Source organism: Dicentrarchus labrax, unplaced genomic scaffold (genome assembly GCF_905237075.1).
Source record: "Dicentrarchus labrax unplaced genomic scaffold, dlabrax2021, whole genome shotgun sequence".
NCBI classification, from domain to species: domain Eukaryota; kingdom Metazoa; phylum Chordata; class Actinopteri; family Moronidae; genus Dicentrarchus; species Dicentrarchus labrax.
This window is the reverse complement of record NW_026136722.1, coordinates 621,545-643,688: the sequence shown is the minus strand read 5'-3', so window position 1 is coordinate 643,688 and position 22,144 is coordinate 621,545. Positions and strand designations below refer to the sequence as shown.

General features: G+C 43.4%; 1 protein-coding gene across 4 annotated transcripts in view; it reads right to left on the bottom strand.

Moving 5' to 3' along the window:
• Nucleotides 1–778: 778 nt before the first annotated feature.
• The window catches only part of grin2ba (glutamate receptor, ionotropic, N-methyl D-aspartate 2B, genome duplicate a), a 118,188-nt gene continuing 96,822 nt past the window's right edge, over nt 779–22,144 (bottom strand). For all 4 annotated transcript variants that reach the window (XM_051388300.1, XM_051388302.1, XM_051388303.1 and 1 more), the window contains exons 12-17: nt 21,683–21,808; nt 19,239–19,468; nt 18,983–19,143; nt 18,128–18,315; nt 13,787–14,025; nt 779–8,713 (exon numbers count right to left, since the gene is read on the bottom strand). In XM_051388300.1, the coding sequence (XP_051244260.1) occupies nt 6,419–8,713; nt 13,787–14,025; nt 18,128–18,315; nt 18,983–19,143; nt 19,239–19,468; nt 21,683–21,808 (3,239 nt within the window). In that variant the 3' untranslated portion in view covers nt 779–6,418. The remainder of the gene's footprint in view (nt 8,714–13,786; nt 14,026–18,127; nt 18,316–18,982; nt 19,144–19,238; nt 19,469–21,682; nt 21,809–22,144) is intronic.

The following is a 22,144-nucleotide window of genomic DNA, read 5'->3' as shown; positions in this document are numbered from 1 at the left end:
ATAAAAGTTAAAAAAAAAACACATTATAGTGTAATAGACCATTTTGTGCTGTTTTAAAGGTGAACTGAAATGGGTGTCAGTTCAGTTTGAACGTCTTTTAAAATCTTTAAATTGTCCTGGGCAGGTCTACTGTACTGCTGCAAAGTCCGTCAGGAGCAGCGATGGTGTGTGTGGGTGTGTGTGTGTAGAATGAGGGGGAGACCAGCCTGAGAGAGCAGCCGGAGAGAACCCCGAGGGGGCTGGACGGCATCAGACGAGGCTTTGCGGAGCGCCAGCAGCAGTGTGGGTTGTTGAGGGGACAGACCCAGACCCAACCACTCCACCATACAGTCACCATATGGCCCTCCTTTCTCAGGCAGGCCTCTCCTCTCCCAGGAATTCCTGCCAGCCAGGAGAGAGAGAGAGAGAGAGAGAGAGAGAGAGAGAGAGAGAGAGAACAGCTTGTGTGCGACAGAAAGATCATGTATTTGAGAGAATGACAATGAATGAAGGCCTGTGACAGAGAGCAAGAGAGAGAGAGAGAGAGTAAAGGCAGGAGGTTGAGAGCCAGACAGTGTGTCCACTACAGTGGGCAGAGACCTAGTCAGAGGCGGGGACATCTGAGAGCCATGCACAAGAGATGTAAGAATCGGGAAGTTCTCTGGCACATAAATACACCGGGCCAAATGTCAAGAATCGGGGGGTGGGGGGTGTGCAGAAGAGTTAGTTTGAAAGGAAATGAAGTGTCAAAATTCAGAGGTAAACACAAAAAGCTTAAAAAGACTCAGTGCCATATGCGTGAAACTTAGAGTTTTTTATTATTAATACTCAACACTTCATTTTGTTCATCATGTACAAAGAGAAAGAATAGTCTTATTTAAGCACTTATAATTGTAGATATCAGTATTATCCTTATTAGAAGTACCTTAATGATGTTTTTTTGCAGTTTTGTCATGACGTGGTTAATTTTGTTATTGAGATTACTTTGATCCGTTTCCATACAAAAAAAAGAAGGTAAATGTTTTCCCCCAAATATTCAGTATTTACACAACCTGTACAATTATTTGTTTTTGTGACGTTTTCTGTTCGTATGGTGTAAAAATTTGGGGATTATTTCAAAGAAAAGGGCCACAAAAAGAGAAAAGAATGGCCAAGAATAATATTATGTATATCATTATGTATACAATTGATGCTATTCATATGTTACATTTTTGTCAACCCACAGTAAATTTAATCAGTGACGATGTGTGTTTTCATTAACCTGTTCACCTTGTGAAATACATTTAGTAGCAACCCCTTATGTCATATTGTCATCACTTTTCATTCAGGTAAAGCAAGCCATTCTCAAGTATGGATGATGGTGATGAAAAATAGCAATATTAACAAACAAACAAAACTGTACACAATTTAATAGAAAAGTTTGTATGCATCAATATAAAGCAATATCAATACATAGTTATACACGCACACAGAGAGAACTTTGAAATATTAGTAAACAAGTTCTGCAATGAATCAGGGTGATTTGGGAAATTATAAGCAGCTAAATTACATGGAGCTTCACAACAAATCAATCATATAATATCACAGTATAATTCTTTCTATCTGCGTGACTCATTGATAATAAAAAAAACCCAGCGTGATTAAGCAGTTCAACTTAATATGTTAGAGACATTGATGTGAAACAAACATATCTAATATCTTCCCTCCAAAACAAAACAAAACAAAAAGCAAAAATGACATTTTCACAAGTCAGTTTAACAGGTGCATCGATCCCTGTAGCTGACCACGTCGTGCTGTTATTTGGTCCCATGTGTCAGTATTCCTGACAGAAAAACACACGTCAGCTGAGGTGATATTTACATCCTCCACCTTCAGGATGTTCCTGCGTGCTAACTTGCCACAGCCATTTTTTCTTGTGTTGTAAAAAATGTGACACAGTGTTTTGCTCTACATGAAGCATTTGACCAAATGTGTTGTGGCATGCTCGTGTGCAGAGAAGTGAGGCTGGGACCAATTTGGCCGTAAGGGAAATAAAGACTTCTGACGAGCCATGCTTACTCTGCATCACTGCCTGACCTGCACACGCTGGCTGCAGAGCAGAGCAGCTGGAGGTGGTAAAAGCCTGATGATAGCATGTTTACCACAGTGCACCTTGACTTCACAACCAGCAGCTGTAAACCGGCCTTATAGCTCGCCTTCCAATGCATTAAAAAACAACAGGAACTGATGTATTGGCACATACAGTGTACAGTAAGAGCATTTTCTGTTTGGTCATGCTGTTTATTGCAAATGAGGAAAAAAAAACCCAAAAAAAAAAACCTGGTGGCTTGTAAGAAAAATATGCAAACCTAACGGAGTTTACGTGCACACGGATACATTTTTCACTTTTCAATCAATCCAGTAGACATGATAGCAGTTGAGGAGAAAAACAGAAGAGAGATGAATTTCTTCTCTCAGGGCTGGGGAGAAGATTATAGAGACTTATTGGAATCAGTACCATACAGAAGAAGAGCAGGGGAAATAATTTCTGACTGCATGGGGACAGAATTGCATATGTACACAACAAATTACAAATTATATTTCCCGTCTCATACGGAGAAACAAGCAGTGCACAAAGTTGCACAGAATAAATTAGAATCCAAAGCATTTAAGTGTTTTCAGCTGTCAAATAACGCGGTTTAGTAATATGTGAGCTAAAATATAGCAACGGCTGATTCCCCTGAAGCAAAAGGCAACATAAAATGAGACATGACAGAAGAATTGTTGCACCTTTTAATAAGGGGTTGCACAAATGCATTTCAGCTTCAAATGGATTCTCAATTAGATGAACTACACTTGTTCTTGGTTTTCCACAATTTTGTGCAGAAATCCTCAGCAATATTAACAAAACATCAACACTGAGAAATGTCCAGCGCAGATTTGTGTGTGTACATATATATCATATATATATATATATATCTTCCTTTACCACAGTGATGTCTATCCCAAACACAGAGCGGGAACAGGATAGGCCGGGGCCAACGATGGCTCTAAATTCTGTGTGCAATCACCATTAGAGCCCAGGTCAAAAAAACGGGCAACAAAAACACAAATATCTTGTAAGTTTTTAACAAGGATTGCTGCTTAAAAATGAAGGATCACAATATACTGCCTCTATATGCAAATATCATCTATGTATACATGTAATATTGTATTACATAAATGTGTAGATAATTGAATTTATCTCAAAAAGCATGAAGAAGAGCTTACCTTAAAAAGAGAGAATCTAACACAATTCAAGGGAAACTTAGCAAAGACTCCTAAAACTAAACTTTCCCCTTTAATCACCAAACGTCTACACCTACAGTAAATTATCCTCGATTTCCAACACTTTAGTGAAAATATGAAAAAGCATAATTCTTAACATAATCAGTATACTGATTGGTAAACTATCATAATTAAGTAAACATGAGATTTAAAGAAAAAGAGGTTCAATTATATCACTTATGATTAGTAATATTTGTGTCTTAACTATATTTTGCATATTTTTGTTCATGTGTTTTTTTTAGTTTTTATGAGTTTTTATTATTGTTTTGTTTATTTCTTAAATTGCTGTAAAACATTTTGAAAGTTACATCCTGTCTGTCTGTTTACTGTACAAAGTGAAAAGAGTTTTAAATATATTATTTACAAGGAAAAGATTGAACATACAAATGCTGACACTGATTGATGCCCACTCCAAAGTCATTCTTCTGCTCGTTCTTATTTCCTCGTCATTCCCCGTTTTCCCGTCTCCTTCTTCTACCACCGTGCTGATAATGGTTGACCTGAACTTTCAAAATGTGTGCGTATAAAAATTCCAGAGATCCCAATCTATTTATTAGGAGAGTCGTGTGTGGGTGGGTGGGGGGGGGGGGGGCGTGGTTGAATCTGTTTGATTTAAGGCTAACTCGATCAGTCTCACTTTAACGCTGTTATCTGTGGAGCGAGGGATGAGGAGAGGCTGTTGAATAGTTATCAGCAGGTTAGTGTTAGGAAAAAAAAACAAACAGCTGTTATCATTCAGACATGATTTGCTTGCTTCCCTCCACACACACACACGCACGCACGCCAACCTATTACACAGGTGCATTTAGATTAGGGTATAAGATAGAAGTCCGCAATGACAAAGATTACACTCTACACACTCCAGCAGCTCCAATCTCAGGCCAGCACTCCTGCACAATCTCCCGCAGCCCTTGAACTTCTGACATCTAATCTAAGATCAAACCTTTAAATAACTAAAAGAGGCTTCTTTATTCTGTACAGTAAAATGATGAGTCATCATCAGACAGCTCGGGGGTGGGGAGGGGGTGATGGGACGATAAGGCATGTCTACTGAGTGCCTGAACCTACACTGAGTAAAAGGTCCTGTGCAATAAATGAGGCCTCTCCAGCTAAAAAGACTATCTACATCGGTCAAAGGAAAAAGCCCGGAAAAAGCTTTCGCAAGATGGCCGCCTTCCTGACACCTCAGTCAGTGTTTAAGAGGCCTCTCTCAAATAGACATCCTCCTCAGCTCAAGCTTTTATCATTGTCATGCGGCAACAACACTTCTCCTACACATTTTGTAGCATTTCGCCTACATAAACGACAGTGCATAATATTAATCATACACAATGTACAAACAAAGCTTTCTGTGTGCGCCTCTCAGACCGTGAGTGAAAAGTAATGCCTTCTGGGAGATACTAGTGAGAGGCCGAAAAAGAAGTAAGTGCCTGGTGACTGTTATCATGTAACCTGAATGAAAGAAGTGGTCTAAAGGCTGCCGTGTTGTGAAGTGAGACGTCTATCCGTGACAGTGGGACATCCTGAATACAACAGCTTCATAAAGCACTGCCCATACTTGACATATGAAATAATTTTTACGAAGTTATAAAACATCTGCGACGGCATTCTTGTATCTAAACCAGCAGCAGCAGCAGCGTCTCGAGCCTGCTGTAAATTTTTACTGCATTTTTGGCTCATAAACGTGAAGAGAACACCGAGCAGCCTTGAAGCATGCCGGTCCGTCCCGGTGCTGCTGCGGCGTGAGGGCCGCATGCGAACTGGAGGACACATCCACTGGAGACCATTAAGGCACGTCCTTCCTCTCAGTATCTTCGGCTTCTGACGGAACGTATTGTTCACAGTAGCACAAGTTCAGGCCGACAAAAAAACTGTGTTTTCGTGTGTGCGCGTGTGTGTACACTTGATTTGTAATGTCTTGAAACATCAAATAAGGATCTTTCAGCTCTAAATGTGTCTTCGAGATCCAGTTTTTCCACAAGGAAGCAAATAAATGTATGAGCATGGAGTAAAATATTCTACAGAAAACAGAAAAAACAGGAGTTAAGGACTCAGTCTTTCTGGCTTGTTTGTTGAACTAAAAACAACCTTCCTGCTGCCACCAGGGGCAGGCAGGATACAACTACAGATACTAAAACAGTAGTGAAATATTATACCAACAGAAAATAAAGCAAGAAAAACTTAGTGATATTATAAGCAGTGTTATCATAATCAGCACTAACATCTTTGTTATTCACAACGTTATCAATATTATTGTTGTTCTTATACCCTGTTTTTTTCTATAAGAATATCTTATTATCATTCATGATTGTATTTCTCATAGCAAACAAGATCAGCTCTTTTGGCATTAGGGATGAGGAGGAGTAGCGGGGGCTGAGAGAAAGAGGAGAGAGGGGGAGAACAGAAGATAGGGACGAGTGCAGGACGGAGAGAGATGGACAGGCCAGGCTGTCTCCTTCCAGAGAGAGAGAGATAGAGAGAGAGAGAGAGAGAGGGAGAGAAAGAAGCACTAGTCATCTCCTGTGTAAACGTGACAATGTCTCCTTTTCTGCGGTGACACAGGGGCAGATGGGCAGTTCGCTCCTCTCTCCACTCTCGCAGTCTTTCTTCATAAGAGCTCAGCGGGAGCTCTCAGACAGCCATCAAATCGCACCAGGCTCACATGTCCAATATCGAACTAAGATGAGGTGTCACCTCTTTGCGATAATAACCAAGTACATTGACTTCTGCCTCACTGGTGGATGAAATGATGGACTTGGAGTTGGAGTGCATTTGTGATGTTGAGGGGGAATGTTAATTGACTGTGTTTGGACACAAAAGTAGAATAGCTTTGGCCATTTCTGAGAGAGGGTTAAAATCCCACACCTCCTCAGGGTGTCCTGATTTTTTTACCCAGATTTTCTTGCAAAAATCAAGATTTCTTTTCCCCTTTCTATTTCACAATCTCTACCTTTCAGTCTTTGCCTACTCTAGCTCTCTCCTCTTTTACCTCATCTTGCTTTCCCAATATGGGCTAGGGTTGCAGTGTGTGTACAGTGTCTGTAAAATCATCCCTGATCTCCTAACACTATGTGCCTCTATTCCTCCCCTCCTTCTCCCTTGCCAATGTCGGCTCCTCCTCCCCCTTTTTCTCTCACACGTCAGACTCAATGCTGGAGAGTTTCTCATACACATGGCCATTGCTTCCATTGAAGGGACGCGGGGGGCCAACCCCCAGCATGGAGCCATGGTGGTTCATTCCACCAAGGCTGAGCTCTTTCGGGAACCGGGGGGCCACGTTGGACATCACCCCGGCCGTGGCGGACGCTGGCAGATATGACGCCGTGCTCATCTGGCTCCTGAAGTCACTTCGGCTGTTTTTGGCAACTTGTTGCTGCTGCTGTTGCTTTTTCATGTAATATTGTTTGGCTCCGTGCATCAGACACTGGTCGTCACCAAAGGTGGGTATAAAGGGGTTTTGGTTTACCCGGTCAGGGTAAAGAGATTTGGATAAAGAGAACGCTCCCCCACCTCCTCCTTCCATCAAAGACCTATCCCTGTCTCTCATGTCTCTTTCTCCGATGGATCGGCGGTGGAGGCCCTCACCGCCTCTGAACAGGCCGAATGGTGAGCCGGAACCTTTCCGGCCCTCACCTCCGTAAAACAATGGGTCCCTGTCTCTTTCCCTTTCTCTCTCCGAGCCCCCGTGACGCTCAAATATGTGTGCGAAGGGGCTGGTGCCCTCCATGTAGCGTTCTTTCTCCTTCAAGCTAACACTTCTGGGTGGGGGCAGCATCCCTCCCATTCCTGCCCCGCTCACGCCTCCACCTCCTCCTAGACCCCCCATCAAACTTCCCATCCCACCTGACTCCTCTTTCTGAAGGTCGACAAATGCGTCATATGAGTGCTGCCGCCTAAGTGGTTTGCCTAATCCTCCACCCTTCCTCCTCTGCTGGCCCTGAGGTTGAGACTGAGGGACTGCACCCATGCCGCCTCCTCCTCCCCCACTTGACCCTCCCCCCATCTGTTCCAAGAGGTGGTTGTTGTCCTCGCTGATATCGTAGAGGTTTCCTGTCTTTTTACAGCCCTCGCAGCGCATGCAGGTCGCAGAGCTAGGGCGGCTGTTTCCTCCGCCTCCCGAGGACCCGCAGCTTATACCACCACCATACCCACCACCACCTCCTCCATGCATGGACATCTGCTTGCCCCCTCCTCCCCCGCTAGCCCGACAGTTTCTGCACTCCCACTCTCCCCCTGCCAGTCCAGATCCTCCCCCGCTCTTTGTATCAGACTTTTTGGGTTTGCTCTTAAGAAAGTCATCCACCGGAACCAGGGTGGTGCAGGCCCCCACTACTCCATCTCTGTTCCCAGGGCCCTCTGTCAGGTCCACATGTTCCCACTGAGGGACGCCCTCTTTGGGCCGAAACTGGTCCAAATAAAAATCCCTAACGCTCTCCTTTTCTCTGAAGAGATAGTTCGCATCATTGTTTCCTCCTCCACCTCCTCCTCCTCTCTTACGTTCAGAGGGGAAAAGTGGTGGGGAGGTAGAGCGGTGGCCGTGGTAGTGGTGGTGGCTGATGTGGTACGGTTTCCTCCTGTAACCCAGCTCAATTTCATCCAGCTCCCGTCTGGACTTGGCAGAGGCCGGCCTCTTTTTCAGGCTATCACGGTATTGTTTGCGCTTCTTGGCGTTACCCTCCAGGTTTCCATAAGTTACTGTGTGCGTGGAAATGTCAGAGACATCTGAACGTATATTCCCATCATCATCACCTCTCCCTCCACAGTAATTATGTCCAGGGATGTATGTGGAACTCGAGGCACCACCCTTAAAGGAGAACTTCCCGTACAGGTCCGGCAGGCCTCCCTTAAAGCCCTGGCCTGGGGGAGGAGTCTGTCCAGACAGCAGGTCAAACTTGCTCATGTTCCTGTGGGTCAGTGCTGAGCAGGGCTGGGTGGTGAAAATAGGGGCCACCCCTCCACCCAGGCTGTCACAGTCGAACATGCCACCCTCCAGAGAACTAGCACTGCCCAAACTATGGGGCCTGTTGGGAGGAGGTCCGCTGAGCCCTAGTGTCGAGCCATGGTGGTGCAGGTAGTGGTCCTGGTACAGATTACTGTCCTTCAGGTGGATGTTGCCAAACGTCCTCTCCACCTCACTGATGTAGTCACTGAACATGTTGTCTTCTGGCAGGTAAGGTGGCTTGCAGTCTGAGTGGCCCGCCAAGCTGCGCCGGTGTTCCGAGATGTCATAAACAGAGGATTCACGGCGAATGAAGTCCAGAGCGCTGTGTGGAGAGCCGTTTACCCCTGACAGGGAGGCCATGTTCTTGGCGGTGCGTAGGAGGCGCATGATGTTGGAATGGGTGTTGTTCATGGTGGCTGATGGGGAGTTCAATGCTGAGCTGCTCTTCTCCTCAATCTGTACCCCGTGGATACAGCTGTAGATACCCTGTGAGGGGGGAAATAGAGGCAGGATTAAAGAGTGAACATTATGAAAATTTGGTCATTTTAACCATTAGTTCAATAATTTCTGCTGATGCTGTCAATACCTTACTCAGTTAATGCAGTACAGTATATAGTACGTAAACACAGACATACACGTTACATATATATGTAGACACTAACAATAAATAAATAGCAGACAAAAGTTTTTGGGTCTGAGAAGTGAGGCCAATGTGGAAGTAACTTGAACCTGTCTTCTATCTAATGTCCAGCAGGGGGCAGCTCCATTTTTATCAAAAAGACCTGCGTTTGTATTCAGCTCTGTTGAAAATGATCCGACTTCTCAATTGATTTAGTAGCTCAGTAAACGGTTTCCTAATGAGTTTATGGTTTCAGTCTCTAATTTCTACTCTTCTTCCATAGAGCATGACGTTTATTTAGTAAATTATGGTCCCATTTAGAGTAAAATATACGATAAAGCAGAGTATGCTTTTGGGCGTAGCTATGTTGTGACTGAAGTCATTCTCAATGAGTCCGTCCAGCGCAGCGCATGAAACTCAAATCAAACTGTCAAACTAGGCAGTGCTGATCAGATATGAATCAAGATTCTGTTAGTGTGTTGCCTATTTCTTGCCTGAACTGTTCTCTTATACATAACACATAAGTGTGTGACCCTACAGACAGGTTGGAACTATGAGCAACCAGTGAGCACAGCTCAATTTTGCAGTACGTCACTGTTGCTGGTAGCAAAAACCCAACATGGCGACACCCATAACGGCAACCTCAAAGCTTCAAAACGATACTTCACAAACCAAAGGGGGACGTCACGATAGATTCACACTTAATTATGCAACATGTATTATATTAGCTGTTTGACAGTGTAAGTGAGCATACAGTATGACGATTCAGAGAGGATAGTGTAGCTGGATGATTGATAAAGGCAAAGGGACTGTAAAAACCCCTGGGTCCCACTGGTCAATACCTTTAATCAATGCGATTAGAATTCGTCTGAACAATATCCTCTGGCAGTTATTAAACACCTCTGTTTCACTACCCCTCAATGCCCCAGGCCACGCCACAATCCCCTCCGAAGAGAACGGCCAAGCCGAGGAGACATTGGCTGAGTGTTACAGTGACACAAAGATAAACTGCCCCATTTGCATTCAGTGATGTACGATACAATATTCAGATAAAAATGGATGTACAGAGGAGAGCAGACCAGGCATGACAGATGGGGACGGTAAAGGATCAGATCAATTCGAAACAATGATTATACTCGGTTTTTCTGGACGTTTGTAGATGAGTATGGAAATAAAGGGATGCTTTGGCCACTGCTGGAGATAATAGATCAGCTGACCTCCGTCCTGCTCGCCACTGCCGAGGTCAGGACTGAGGTTAGGGGTCAGCCGGCTGTCAAATATTCTCTTCTGTTAAGCTTTGACTCCTCTTTTTATCCACTAATATGACTCTTTGACCCCCAGTTCTCCTTTCCCTAACCACTTGTTTCTGGTAGTTAATTAGCAGTGCCTGCATTGCACCAAGAAGGCCTTCATCCTTCATTCCCGTTTTATAGATAATGTTATTACTTCTTTCAATTTCACAGTCTGTTAACAGCCAAGTATGTAAAGCTTGACAGTGGCTAAAAGCAAGAGAGGTTAGCATAAATACAAAATGACTCAACAGTATTGCAGAAATATGGGATTTGGATGGAGTCTTGAAGTGGAGGACAAATGTATACGCCCACCTGCGTGATATTTCAACTTTTTTTTTCACTTAGAACCATCTTTCAATGTTTATCTGGTCCTTCTCTGTCTCATCTGTGTTTCTTTTTTCCATCTGCCTGTTTATATAATTTGTCACCACTTCATCTCTTTTGTTTTTCTTCCTTTATTATCCTGATTATACCCCACCTGCTGCCAAATCTGTCACATCTCTCCCCCATGACATCTATGACATCATCCAGTCTTAGGCTGAAGTTTGCAAAAGAGTTCACCTTAATTTTAGGATGATCTTCCCCAGTATCTTTTCACCTGTATACCATAGACAGTGAGAGTGTGTTGTATTGACAAATGGTGTTCGAGGGTGACGTCGGGATAAATATTTGTGCCTTTTTAAGCTCTTTCCCTCTGGAAACACGCACAAATAAGCAACAACCACGACCGGGAACAACAACTTAATACTGTAGTGCATCAAATCTTGGACATTTAACAAAGTGATTGCTACTTCGTATTCAACAGCAGATTTTGTCTACTCCACATGCCCACATAATGTAACAGTTGGCAGATTGCTGCTGGCCCATTGCTACAGTAGCTGATTATTTGGGCAGGATGTGTGAATAGCAATAACTGTGGCCTGAGGGTTCCTAAGAATTTTCAATCCACCGGGGGATCAGAGCAAAATCTATAAGTGATTACACTGGTACCAAGAGGCAGAAAATCAACAAATAGCTAGCTGCCCACTCTGTAAGACTGCATACAGAGTGCCTACTGTACATGCAGCAGCTCATAATTTGATACAGTCTGTGTGTGGTGTACGTATATGGTGCTAAATGCAAATGAACTTAGCCATGATGTGATGTGAGGGCTGTGAAATGAGGAGTGATTAAACCTCTAATACATTTACTGTTCTAAAGTCATTAGAGGCTTTTTAAATCGATATAATTAATTTGTTTCAGTGTTGCAGGTGGGACCCGGAGGAGCAGGTAGCCGGGGGAGAGCCGCTCACAGAACTACCAAGCCCCTCGGAGGGAGGGAACGTTAACCGACCGTGAAGCCATGACCGAAGTCACGTGACTCACGCCGACCGTGACAGATGTCTCATTTTTTACACTGCCGAGCTTAAATGTTAATTGCAGCAATAACAATAAAGTTTATTGGATTATGCTGTGAAATTAAAAAAGCGGAATCAATCTGAGTGGCAGAGCAAGAAAAGAAAAAAGAAAGGAAGAAATGGCCGAGGCTGGAGAGTAAATGAGAAGGAGACAATGTGAGGCTGTGGTCGAGGATTGTGGAAAGATAATAAACTGTAATTTCCTCTGTTGTTGTTTCGCAATGCCCGAGCTCTTTGCTACATATGCAAATGAACCCTCTCAATGAATATTTCCCCTGAATATTTTAACATGCTGAATCATCTGGCTGCATTTGTGGACACACAGAGTTCATTTATGTTGTCACATTGTAGCAAAGACAGAGGTAATTTCTGAAAATGAGAGCAATCACTGAATGTTATACAAAGCATAATTGCTTTCAGATCCAGTTTCCATACAAATTATAATGATGTAATAATGAAAAACAACACCAAGCAGCCTGTCTTTGGAAATGAGAAGTCAACTGACATTTTAACAACTGATCTTTTATGCTCCTTCTACACAACAGACGCGGACACGCACACACAGCTATAAACAAGGCGACAGTGACAACGTAAAATTAACACCATACAAAATAATCAAAGTTGGGCACTGGAGCGTAATATTAGAGCAGAGAGGGGAAAATGTTATGTTGTATTTTTTTTCTTTTTTTTTCTAACGTAGCCTTGCTTTCTTGGCACAAGCAGCTCCGGCGCCACAGCAGCATATCAAATAGAGGGAGAGAGCAGCAGTGTGTGGCTCTCTGCTGTAAATTAGCCACGTGGTTTAGCCTGCAGCGCTTCACCTTCAGAGGCACGCAGTGAATTACACCGAAGCCATGTCAAAACAATTGGAATGCAAATCAAATACCTTGGGGGTGACTTTGGTCTCCTGGGATCCAGTAATCTACCCTCTCCGGTTATGTGGCTGATTTTTGTTGAGTGAAATATTGATTTGGGCTCAACATTTGTAAATATTTACCTCATGGACATCAGGAAGGCCTAAGCATCAAAACAAAAGGAGCACGGTCCTATATCGGTTTATACTTTGGAAGTGAGAGTTTGGGTTGCTTTGGGCACCTCTAAAGCCACGAAGAGTAAAGCACTTTCATTTCAGAGACACGCTGATGATGTAGGCACTTTACAAACTTTACAAACGAGAAGGAGTCAGTAACACAGGTTGGAGAGTTAAAACATATCTAGATGTTTTGTTAGTTTCTAGTTGTTGACTTTGGTTGCAATATCATGCATCATCCATCCTTTAATTCCTCATAGATTTATCTACATCCTCACCCCTTCTGTCCCATTAGAACCACCCATTTCCCATCTTTCATCCCAACTGTGAAAGAATCTACCCACACAATGTATACTTAATGGCATAAGGAAGCATCATATTTTTCATTCATTATTTTTCATTTATACCTATAGAGTGCTGACAATAATCAGGATGTATCTTTTGCTATCAGATGAGCATTAACTCCTACTAAGAGCTAATGATAAATGCTAAAAAGTAGTGTAACAGTAGCACAACAATCATAGATTCAACCATTGGATTGGGTAATGTCAGGTACAGTACGTAGCAATATTAATCTAAAGTTTGCTAACATCAGCAACAATTAGCCACCATAAGCTACTGGTCATACCAGACCAAGGGACTGGGACTTTTGAGTATACTGAACTGAGCCAGGGTGTGTTTCGTTGCTTATGAATACAACTCTTCATTTGTGAGAGGAAGTATGTTTTCTTTCTTCTTTCAGAAGTTACAAAGTCTCAAAGCTGAAATCCTCAACTTTCCAGATATTGGCACCTTTGTATTTGTGAGAGGCAAAGATAGTAGTTGCGAAAAGTTGACGTTTATTTATATCAGCCACTGCAGAGTTTGGAAGGTGCACCAGGCAGTGAAGTGCGATACTACTGTGCTTCTTTGATTTTGATGCTTGAATACACAGGCATGGTGTGAAATGTGTCAGCTCCACAGTGTCTTTGTCAGAATTGATTGGCAATCTGAATCTATCAATCAGAATATTTATGAAAAAGTACAAGCCATGACAAGCTGATGGACATTTCTCAGTAGCAAATGTCTCCAACAGTGAGTAGATAAGCTATTTTTCTCTCTTTTACCACACTAAAGGATACATTTATGATTTATTAATTAATTATGACAGTATTTTGGATATCAGCTCAGTCTGAGCACAAACTGTAATTCCTGTCTTCCCTTTTCCCTGCCCTGTCTCACCCTGCTGATGGAGAAGACGAAGCCGGGCTGGCCAGAGCAGACACCCATGAAGCAGAAGCGCAGCTGCCAGTAGAACCAGTGTTCACAGATGAAGGTGATGAGTGACAGAGCCATGGCAGCACCAAGCATGTAGAAAACACCGGCCATGTTGTCCACATCCAGCTGGCTGGACATCACCTCGTTCTTCTCGTGGTGGCAGATCCCCGTCAACCACAGGGACTCCAGCTCCTCCATCTCACCTGAATGGGGGAAATGACACGGGCAGAAGAAAGGAAGGGCGGAGGGAGGGAAAGAGTAAAATGATGGAGGGAGAAACAGATGGTATGAAAGGGAAGGAGGCAGGGAGAGACGGATGAGAGGGTCAGAAGGAGGGATGGTAAAGAGTTGATGGAGGCAAGGAGGGAGGGAGATATGCGGACGGACAGAAGAAGAGAAGGAGACGAGACAGAGGATAGGGGCATTATGACGACACATGGAGAAGTGTTTTTATAATTCGTACGGGAATTCAAATAAAAAGAGGGGAGCAAAAAAAGTGGGAAGGGGAGAGAAGGGATATGATGTAATAACAGGATGGGTATTGGAGGGCACGGGGGGATGGAGAGATGATGCAACAGAAGAAGAGAGGAGGGAAGATGGCGGGCAGGCGAGGGAAAGGGGGGGTCAGGGGAGTTAGAAGTGAAATACAGCCTTGAATTTTGCAGTAGACTTCATTGCAGACAGGAAAAGAGTAAAACACACGCCATTGGTCACATGCTAATTACACTGATCTTTTTTGCACTCATTTCAGCAAATAATTGTGTCTCTAAGCGATTACCACACAATATGTCACAGCTTTAGCATCAACACGTGCATGCATCTATGCAAATTGTATAAAACAAGTGTGTGCATGTATGTATGTGCATATAAGTGTGTTTGTGTGTGTGTGTGTGTGTGTGTCCGTGTGTCTGATGCTGGTCCCTGAGCTTCTGGTCTCTTTTGTGGGTCACCTTCTGTTTCATCACAAGCTGTTCTCTATCAAAGCCGACTGTGGCAGGACAGGCATCGCTTAATTAATCATACATTCAGTCGCTGCACGTCAGTGCGACTCTTGCACCGGAGCACTGGCTGGCCTCTGAGCATCATCAACAAGAAGCTCCACAGCATACAAACTCAGGGAGGCGCACACACACACACACACACACACAAAATACAGATGCAATTGTTCAGCAGTCACTGGGCCACATCGCTGCTGAGAAACTGACTGTGAAACCATTTTAACGTGACAGTGGTATATAACGCTTGCATTTGTATGAGCTAAGCATATTAACACAACAACTTCTGCAAATTCTCGAAGTAAAGATGCTCTGGCGAAGTGCTGGGCCAACCTGTAAGGGGTTTGTTTCTGCAAGTTATGCCATTTTTTTTTTATTTAGCAAAAAGTAAGAGCGAACATGGACACATGTACGGTTCCTTTAACTGCGAGCTTTGAGTGCGTCTCAAAATGTTCCTCATATGAAGCTCCATACTTACAGTAGGTCTAATGATGACAACCGAGCTCCATCCACTGATGAAAACCATGAGATGTAAGGTAATTGATATGAGCTAAGATTGTTTTGTTGTGGTTTCTTAGGCAAGACGCATTTATCTCAAGCAAGTCTGAGGTCTATGAAAGTTTTTTAGTTTAAGTTGACGGTTGAGGAAATACATGACGGACATTGAGGGAAATACATATGAAGCTAAAGCCAGAAGCCTGTTAGCTTAGCTTAGCATAAACACCAGAAACTGGGAGAAATGGCAAGCAAGTACAAAGCTAACGAAATGCGCTAACTGTACCAGCATTTATTCACTAATTAACATGGATATACAGAATGTTGTTTGTTTAATCAATACAGAAACTAAAGTGTAAAAACAACAGCTTGCTATGTTACAGGGGGTTGTGTACAAACTCTTTCTTTATGCTCAGCTAAGCTCCCGTTTAACTTTTATGGTGCCTTGCTTTGTGGACAAAAATGCAAGGAGTAAAATAATGGATATTTGAAGATTCAAGTGAAAGAAAGACGATTTAGCTGATGTTTGACTTAGTAATCATTAAATTAAATAGGACAGCTTTAGACTGTTAGTTCAGAAAAAAAAACCTTATTGCTTGTTGTCTTCTTTCCTGTTTCCCCTGTTCTCACTTTCCATTTTCTAATACCTAAAAGTATGAACACAATCATTTAAAAAGTACATTTTGGAACGGAGGAAATCATCATTGATGCCTGGTATCTCTGACGGGCTTTCATTGGATTCAAGTGCGAAAGGTCATTAAACTCAACATGTACTGTAAATGACTTCAAAACTTTCCACCCAACAGCGAATCAGAAAATCACCAATCAAAACCGCTGTTTCTTTTTAACGACAGCTGTGATATATTTTTTGCTCCGGCCTGCGTCAAACTAGCCAGACTCCCTTCCAGCATTCGTACCAGGCCACTGGGCTCTCCACGTGAGTCTGATCGCTTTCTAGGCCACCAGGAGGGGAGTGGATGGTGAGGCGTGGCAAAGTGACATTGGTATCCTGAGAGGGGCGAGACGGGGCCGCCTGGCTCCTGTGTGAATGCTTTGCACCGGGGGATGTAACTGCAAGCCGACCCATATTCAAACACACACGCAGACACATGTGCTCTGACAAAAAACATACACAGACGCACAAGTTAAACATACAAATAATCAAACTTATAATCAATGAGTCAGAAACAATACACACAAACTCTTACTGAATTGTATGTAGGTTGATAAAAATAAACCTGTGTCATAAATAGTCAGAATCTCTACACCACGCTCTCTTTATCTCCAAAACACACACACAGACGCAGACACACACACGCCTCTCGCTTACACACATAGGCCCTCTCATTTTCAGAGGCCTGACCCATATTCACATGTGCGTGCACACACGCGCACACAAACCCGCGCACTCGATACACACAGTGTTGAAATACACCAGGAGCTATGCTGGCACCCCTATCTGGGACGCACTATAGTGGGCCCCGGAGGGCCCTTGGTTCAGGATGCTCACAACATGCTGGACCATGCCCAAATTAACACACACAAACCTAAACACACGCACGCGTGCACGCACCCACGCACGCACGCACACACTTACACACACACACACACACACACACACACACACACACACACACACACACACACACACACACACACACACTAAACTTCCATTACATTACCCATTCTGAATTGAGCTGTATATCAAAACAGGACATTGTGAAATTACACTGTTAAAGTCGATAAACTCAGCGAGCAGCCGTTGTCTGTGACATTTTGACTTGTTTATGATGAGGAGTTTTTGCTTGAAAACCATAAAACATATACTATATGGGTTAGGAATGGACATTTTGAACACATTTAATTTCATTCCCTGCTCATTCGAGACTCATTAATGTTCCAGCTACAGCTGACAGGAATGAAGTGTTTCAAAAGAACAAGCCCTGGAGAGCTTGGACAGTCTCCCATAAAAGGCAAGCATGATCATAAAGCATAGGGCCCCCATGGTGGAGCTAAATCTCAACTTATATTCCTAGCAGCGCTGTCTTACCTTCTCTGTCTGTTCTTATTATATATGAGAGTGGAATTACTGTAATTTTGACCTGCAGAGCCAATTAAATAGCACAATTGTGGTTGCAGACACACAAAGATTTCCCCTTCCTCTACCAGTTGTTATCCTGAACAGATGGCGAGTGGGTGAAACCCTAAAATCTTACTGTCTGAGAAACCTGAGTTTAGAGAAAACATTCTTGAAAACAGTGTATTTTACACTAATATACATGAGAAATAAAGTTGGCCACTGTTGTTTGTCCCTCCAGCACAGCCTGAGGCAAGATTTATTCATAGCATATTTGTGGGTAAATCAAGCGCTTCACATTAACTCTTAAAGGATTACTCAGGTTTATTACCTTAGCTTTAGATCTTATTTTTTGGGGTTCTGCCATTGTTTCTATTGGTTATTATAACATTATACTTTTGAAGTTAATTGTTGAGACCTGGGACGTGTGACACTGCAAGAAAATACATCAGACCTTCAGCTTAACTTGTTCGGAGGACAAAATATTCTGACTACTGTTAAAATAAGTCGAACTTATCCTTCTATGTTTGCTTCAGGGCTGTCGAGCAGAAGTCATGTTCTGTTTCCCCTCGCCGGTAGAGTATGGAATTATCTCAGTGACTATCCGCTGCATCTTTGAGTAATTAAATAAACAACTCAGCACAGCTGTGCGGTCCGCATGGCAGAGTCTCTGTTCGCTGAGAGTATTAAACTGAGCAGTGTGAGTAAGACAACGGAGGAAACAGCACTCCGCCTCACCGTCTCCAAAGAGCTGCAGGATGGCCAGGTCCACATGCCTCTTCCAGAGCGACTCCTTCTGGATGGCGATACCGTACCCCGTGGTGGCGAAGATGTAGCCGCTGCCAATGGTCACCAGCTTGCAACCCTCGTCCCTGCCAGCCATGTAGTTCAGTACGGCCGCGTCATAAATGAAAGCGTCTAGTTTGCTAATGAAAAAGAGAGAGAGGCAGAAAGCGAGAGAGAGATAGGTTACAATTAATTAGCACTTAGGAGTCAGACATCACAGCTACAACATTCCAATTAACCTGCTAAATAGCACTAAGCTGCTGATAAGTGTAATAGACTTCCACTTGGTTTGCCAAAGGCTGGAGCTGGCACACAGACTGGTGAAAAGGAACACTTGATGAAAACAGAAGAGGGGGAGTGAAAGTATTATTGGAGTTATTCAGCTGCAATATGTTTACATGAAGACAAGTAAGAAAGACATAAACAGGGACTTTTTTCCCCTCAACTTACACTTTCTATTACAGTATGTGTCTACAATGTAATGACCATTGTTTGACGCTTCCATACTTTTAGGGAGTTGTTTGCCTGCACTATAGTGTGCTTTTGATTCCCTTAAAATCACCACAGCTGCTACAATAAGACTTAATTCCCCTTCTTATTTAGGAAATGCAAAAAACAGCTTTCAATATGATAAACTACTGAAATAACAGATGTTTATGTGCCTGAAGCCAAGACACAAAATGCACCAGAATACACTGTTCAGTATCTCTAGATGACGATGTCAAATAGGGATAAACATGATCCGTGGACTGTATCTGTACATTTGTTTTTACAATGAAACTAAATGGGCCACTTCAGTTTCCTCACCCAGCCTTGAGGCTCTGCAGAGCCTCGTTGACGTTTCTCTGATGGAACTTTGTCATGTAGGAGTGCATTTCTGGATAGTTGTTCCTGATGTTTCTCTCTGTACTCCCGTTTGGGACGGTGCCGAACCGAAAAGGAGGAGAGAAGTCGTTGGGACTCTGGAACTAAAAGAGCATGGAGAGAGAGGCATGTCAAAATCCTGCTTAACAAATTAAGAAGATTGGGTAGCACAGCATCAAACAGAAACCATCCATCTTACCTTTTTGTCTGAGAGACCAGTTACCTGGTCCACATATTCCTCCTGGATCATGAAAGCAGCCAGGTTGGCAGTGTAGGAGGCCAGGAAGATGACAGCAAAGAAGGCCCACACCGACACCATGATCTTACTGGTGGTGCCTTTGGGGTTCTGTACCGGCACGGAGTTGTTAAAGACCAGACCCCACAGCAGCCAGATGGCCTTACCGATGGTGAAAGACGGACCGTGAGGCTCTGAAAGAAACGCAGCCATGGTTAAAGAATACATTGCAGATCGGTCTTGGTTTCTAAACCACTGCACGGGACACACAGTTGATCTGCTTTCACACATTCATGTCTTTGTGTTTAGTGCAAATTAGCACACATTAGCATGCTAACAAGCTAAACTAAGCTGATGAACAATAGTAAATTGTACGCATCTTACCATACTGGCATTAGCAGTTTGATTTTAGAAAAGCCTCACAGAGCTTCTAGAATGGCGGTAGACTTTTGTTTTTCACTTATATCAGCTATACACACACATATATCACTCGTGAATGTAATTGATTGTTATTTTTTGTGTAGGTTAGGAACAGTGTTGGTTCAATTCATCCATGAGCTGGCAGCAGACTGGTTCATTCTAGCCTTTCTGCTGTGATTAGCAGTTGGTTCATAATGTTTGTGTGGGTATGTGTGAGTGTGTGTGAGAGAGAAAGAGAGAGAGAGAGTTTGTGTGCAAGCATGTGGGCGCGTATTGTTGTATGGGGCTTTTGTTCATGGACAAACGGGCTTTATTGTGCCAAATATCTGCTTTGTGAAGTTCGCAAGAAAGTTGGTTAAATGAATCGGGCAGAGGCTTCACAAATCTGCAGTCATGCCATTGATACATTATTGCGTCCAGTCCTTTGAGTCCGAACTTCGATCTGCACTCTTCATGATACCAAACTCCCACAGCGCTACAAGCAGATAAAACAAGGAGGCACACAGAAGAGAACAGCGCTTTAGGGAGGAGTACATCTTCTCCAGAACATGATGAAGGATGAGAGGAATGAAAAAAAGATAGCCACTGCCTATATATAGCCACATCAGAGATGGAGTTGTGGGAAGACATTGATTTTTTTTTTTTTTTGTTTCTCATCTTTTTGGCTGGGAAGATCTAACACAAAACTAGCCCGATGCTGTCAGAGCTGACACGTGATTTTGGGAAATATGGAAATGAATGCAAATGGCTTGTCCAGTGTGAAGGAAGCGACTCTTGGATGCGTGTTAAAACCCATGCAGCGAGACACACCTGTAAATGATAAGTAGAGAGCAGCGTGGAGGAGGATAAGGAAGAGGAGGAGGAGGAGAGGAGAATGAAGTCATTGGGTCAGTGAGGACGGCTGGTCTATATGTGGAGGCGGCCCGCAGTGTGTTTGTGCGTGTCTCTGTCTCTGTCAGTCTTTGTGCGTAGCAAAGGACAATGCATACAAGACAATTCGCGCTGGTATTGTTACGGAGAGAATGCATTAACCTGCAAAGCTGTACCTGTGCTTGCTTGTTTGGTGAAAATTACTAGTTGGAGCATTACTCATCGAACACTCTTTCTCTAGAGGGACAAATTGCCCGCCGCCATGTTCTCTGCATACTTTGAATCCTCATTCGCAGACTTTACCAACAAAGTTTAAAGCATTTTATGTTTTCAATCCCTCTTTGAATGTTGAAGATTTGGTGGAGAGATAGCCCTTGGCTTGATTTAAATCCATAATTTCCCCATCAGATTGTTTCTTCAACAAAACTGCTTTTATGTGCTGGTGGTAGTATCACATCCATGGCTTTAAAGTTGGCAGCTAAACATTCTCCCATTCAGATGCTATTCAGAAAATCAGAAGCCTGGAAAAGTATTTATCAATTTGTCAGTGCAAATGGCAGGAAGTAGCCAGGGAAAAGATGATGCCACAAGAAACAGATAAAGTATTATTCAAGGTATCTGCTTTGGGTATGTGTGTTAGATGTGTCCACTAAAACATATTCACTGCTTATCCTCCTACAAAATGTGCTTATATACGAGTCATTTGGTTTACTAAATGTGTTTTTGATTCAATGTAATATGTGTTGGCGGTGAATACAGTTAAACTATTCAGATACTCTCACTCTGAAGGCTTTATTGTCATGTAGATGTGAATAGCCTTCCATTTCCCACAAAACAAATTAACTGTGAAGTGCTGAAAAAGTCTAACTTTAGTTCCAAAGTAATACATCACTTTCAGAACATGTTGCAAAGGTATAATTTCACTGGTAAATGCAACCTAAGCGCGCCCTCCCATCTGGTGTGTTCTGAACGAAAAGCGTGAGAGATGAGGGAGGCAACACGGCTGGAAGACTGGAAGAGAAAGTGACTGCATCCATTTACATCTGCACCCCCCCCAACGCTTAGGTACCATGCATGTGTCTATGTGTGTGTGCGTGTGTTGAAGTGAGGCCTCTCACCTTTGCCGTCAGCCAGACAGCGGTTGTAGCCCACAGGGCTGAAGTACTCGAATATAAACACAGCCATTGCTGACACCAGCAACAGCATCACGAACATCATCACCCACACATCCGCACTGAAGGGCTCTGGAGGGCGAGAGAGGGAAGAGAGGAGAGGGAGAGATGAAGGGAGACGAGGGATTGAGGGAGGGAGCATGGACGGACAGAGATTAGGAAAAGAGAAGAGAGGGTAGAAAAAGAGGGTTGTCAGAAGGCAGAAGATGGGGAGGAGACGAGGGACATACGGGAGAGGGAGGAAGAGGCAGAGAAAGAGCGAGGGCGGCAGAGAGAAAGAGAAAATGAAGCGAGAGAGGGAGAGGGCAAGAGAGATATGCAAATGTGGAGCGTCAGATTGAGAAGAGGAAGGAAGAGTCAGAGAAATGGAGTAGGAGTGGGAAATATAAGAGGGCAAAGAGACAGGGA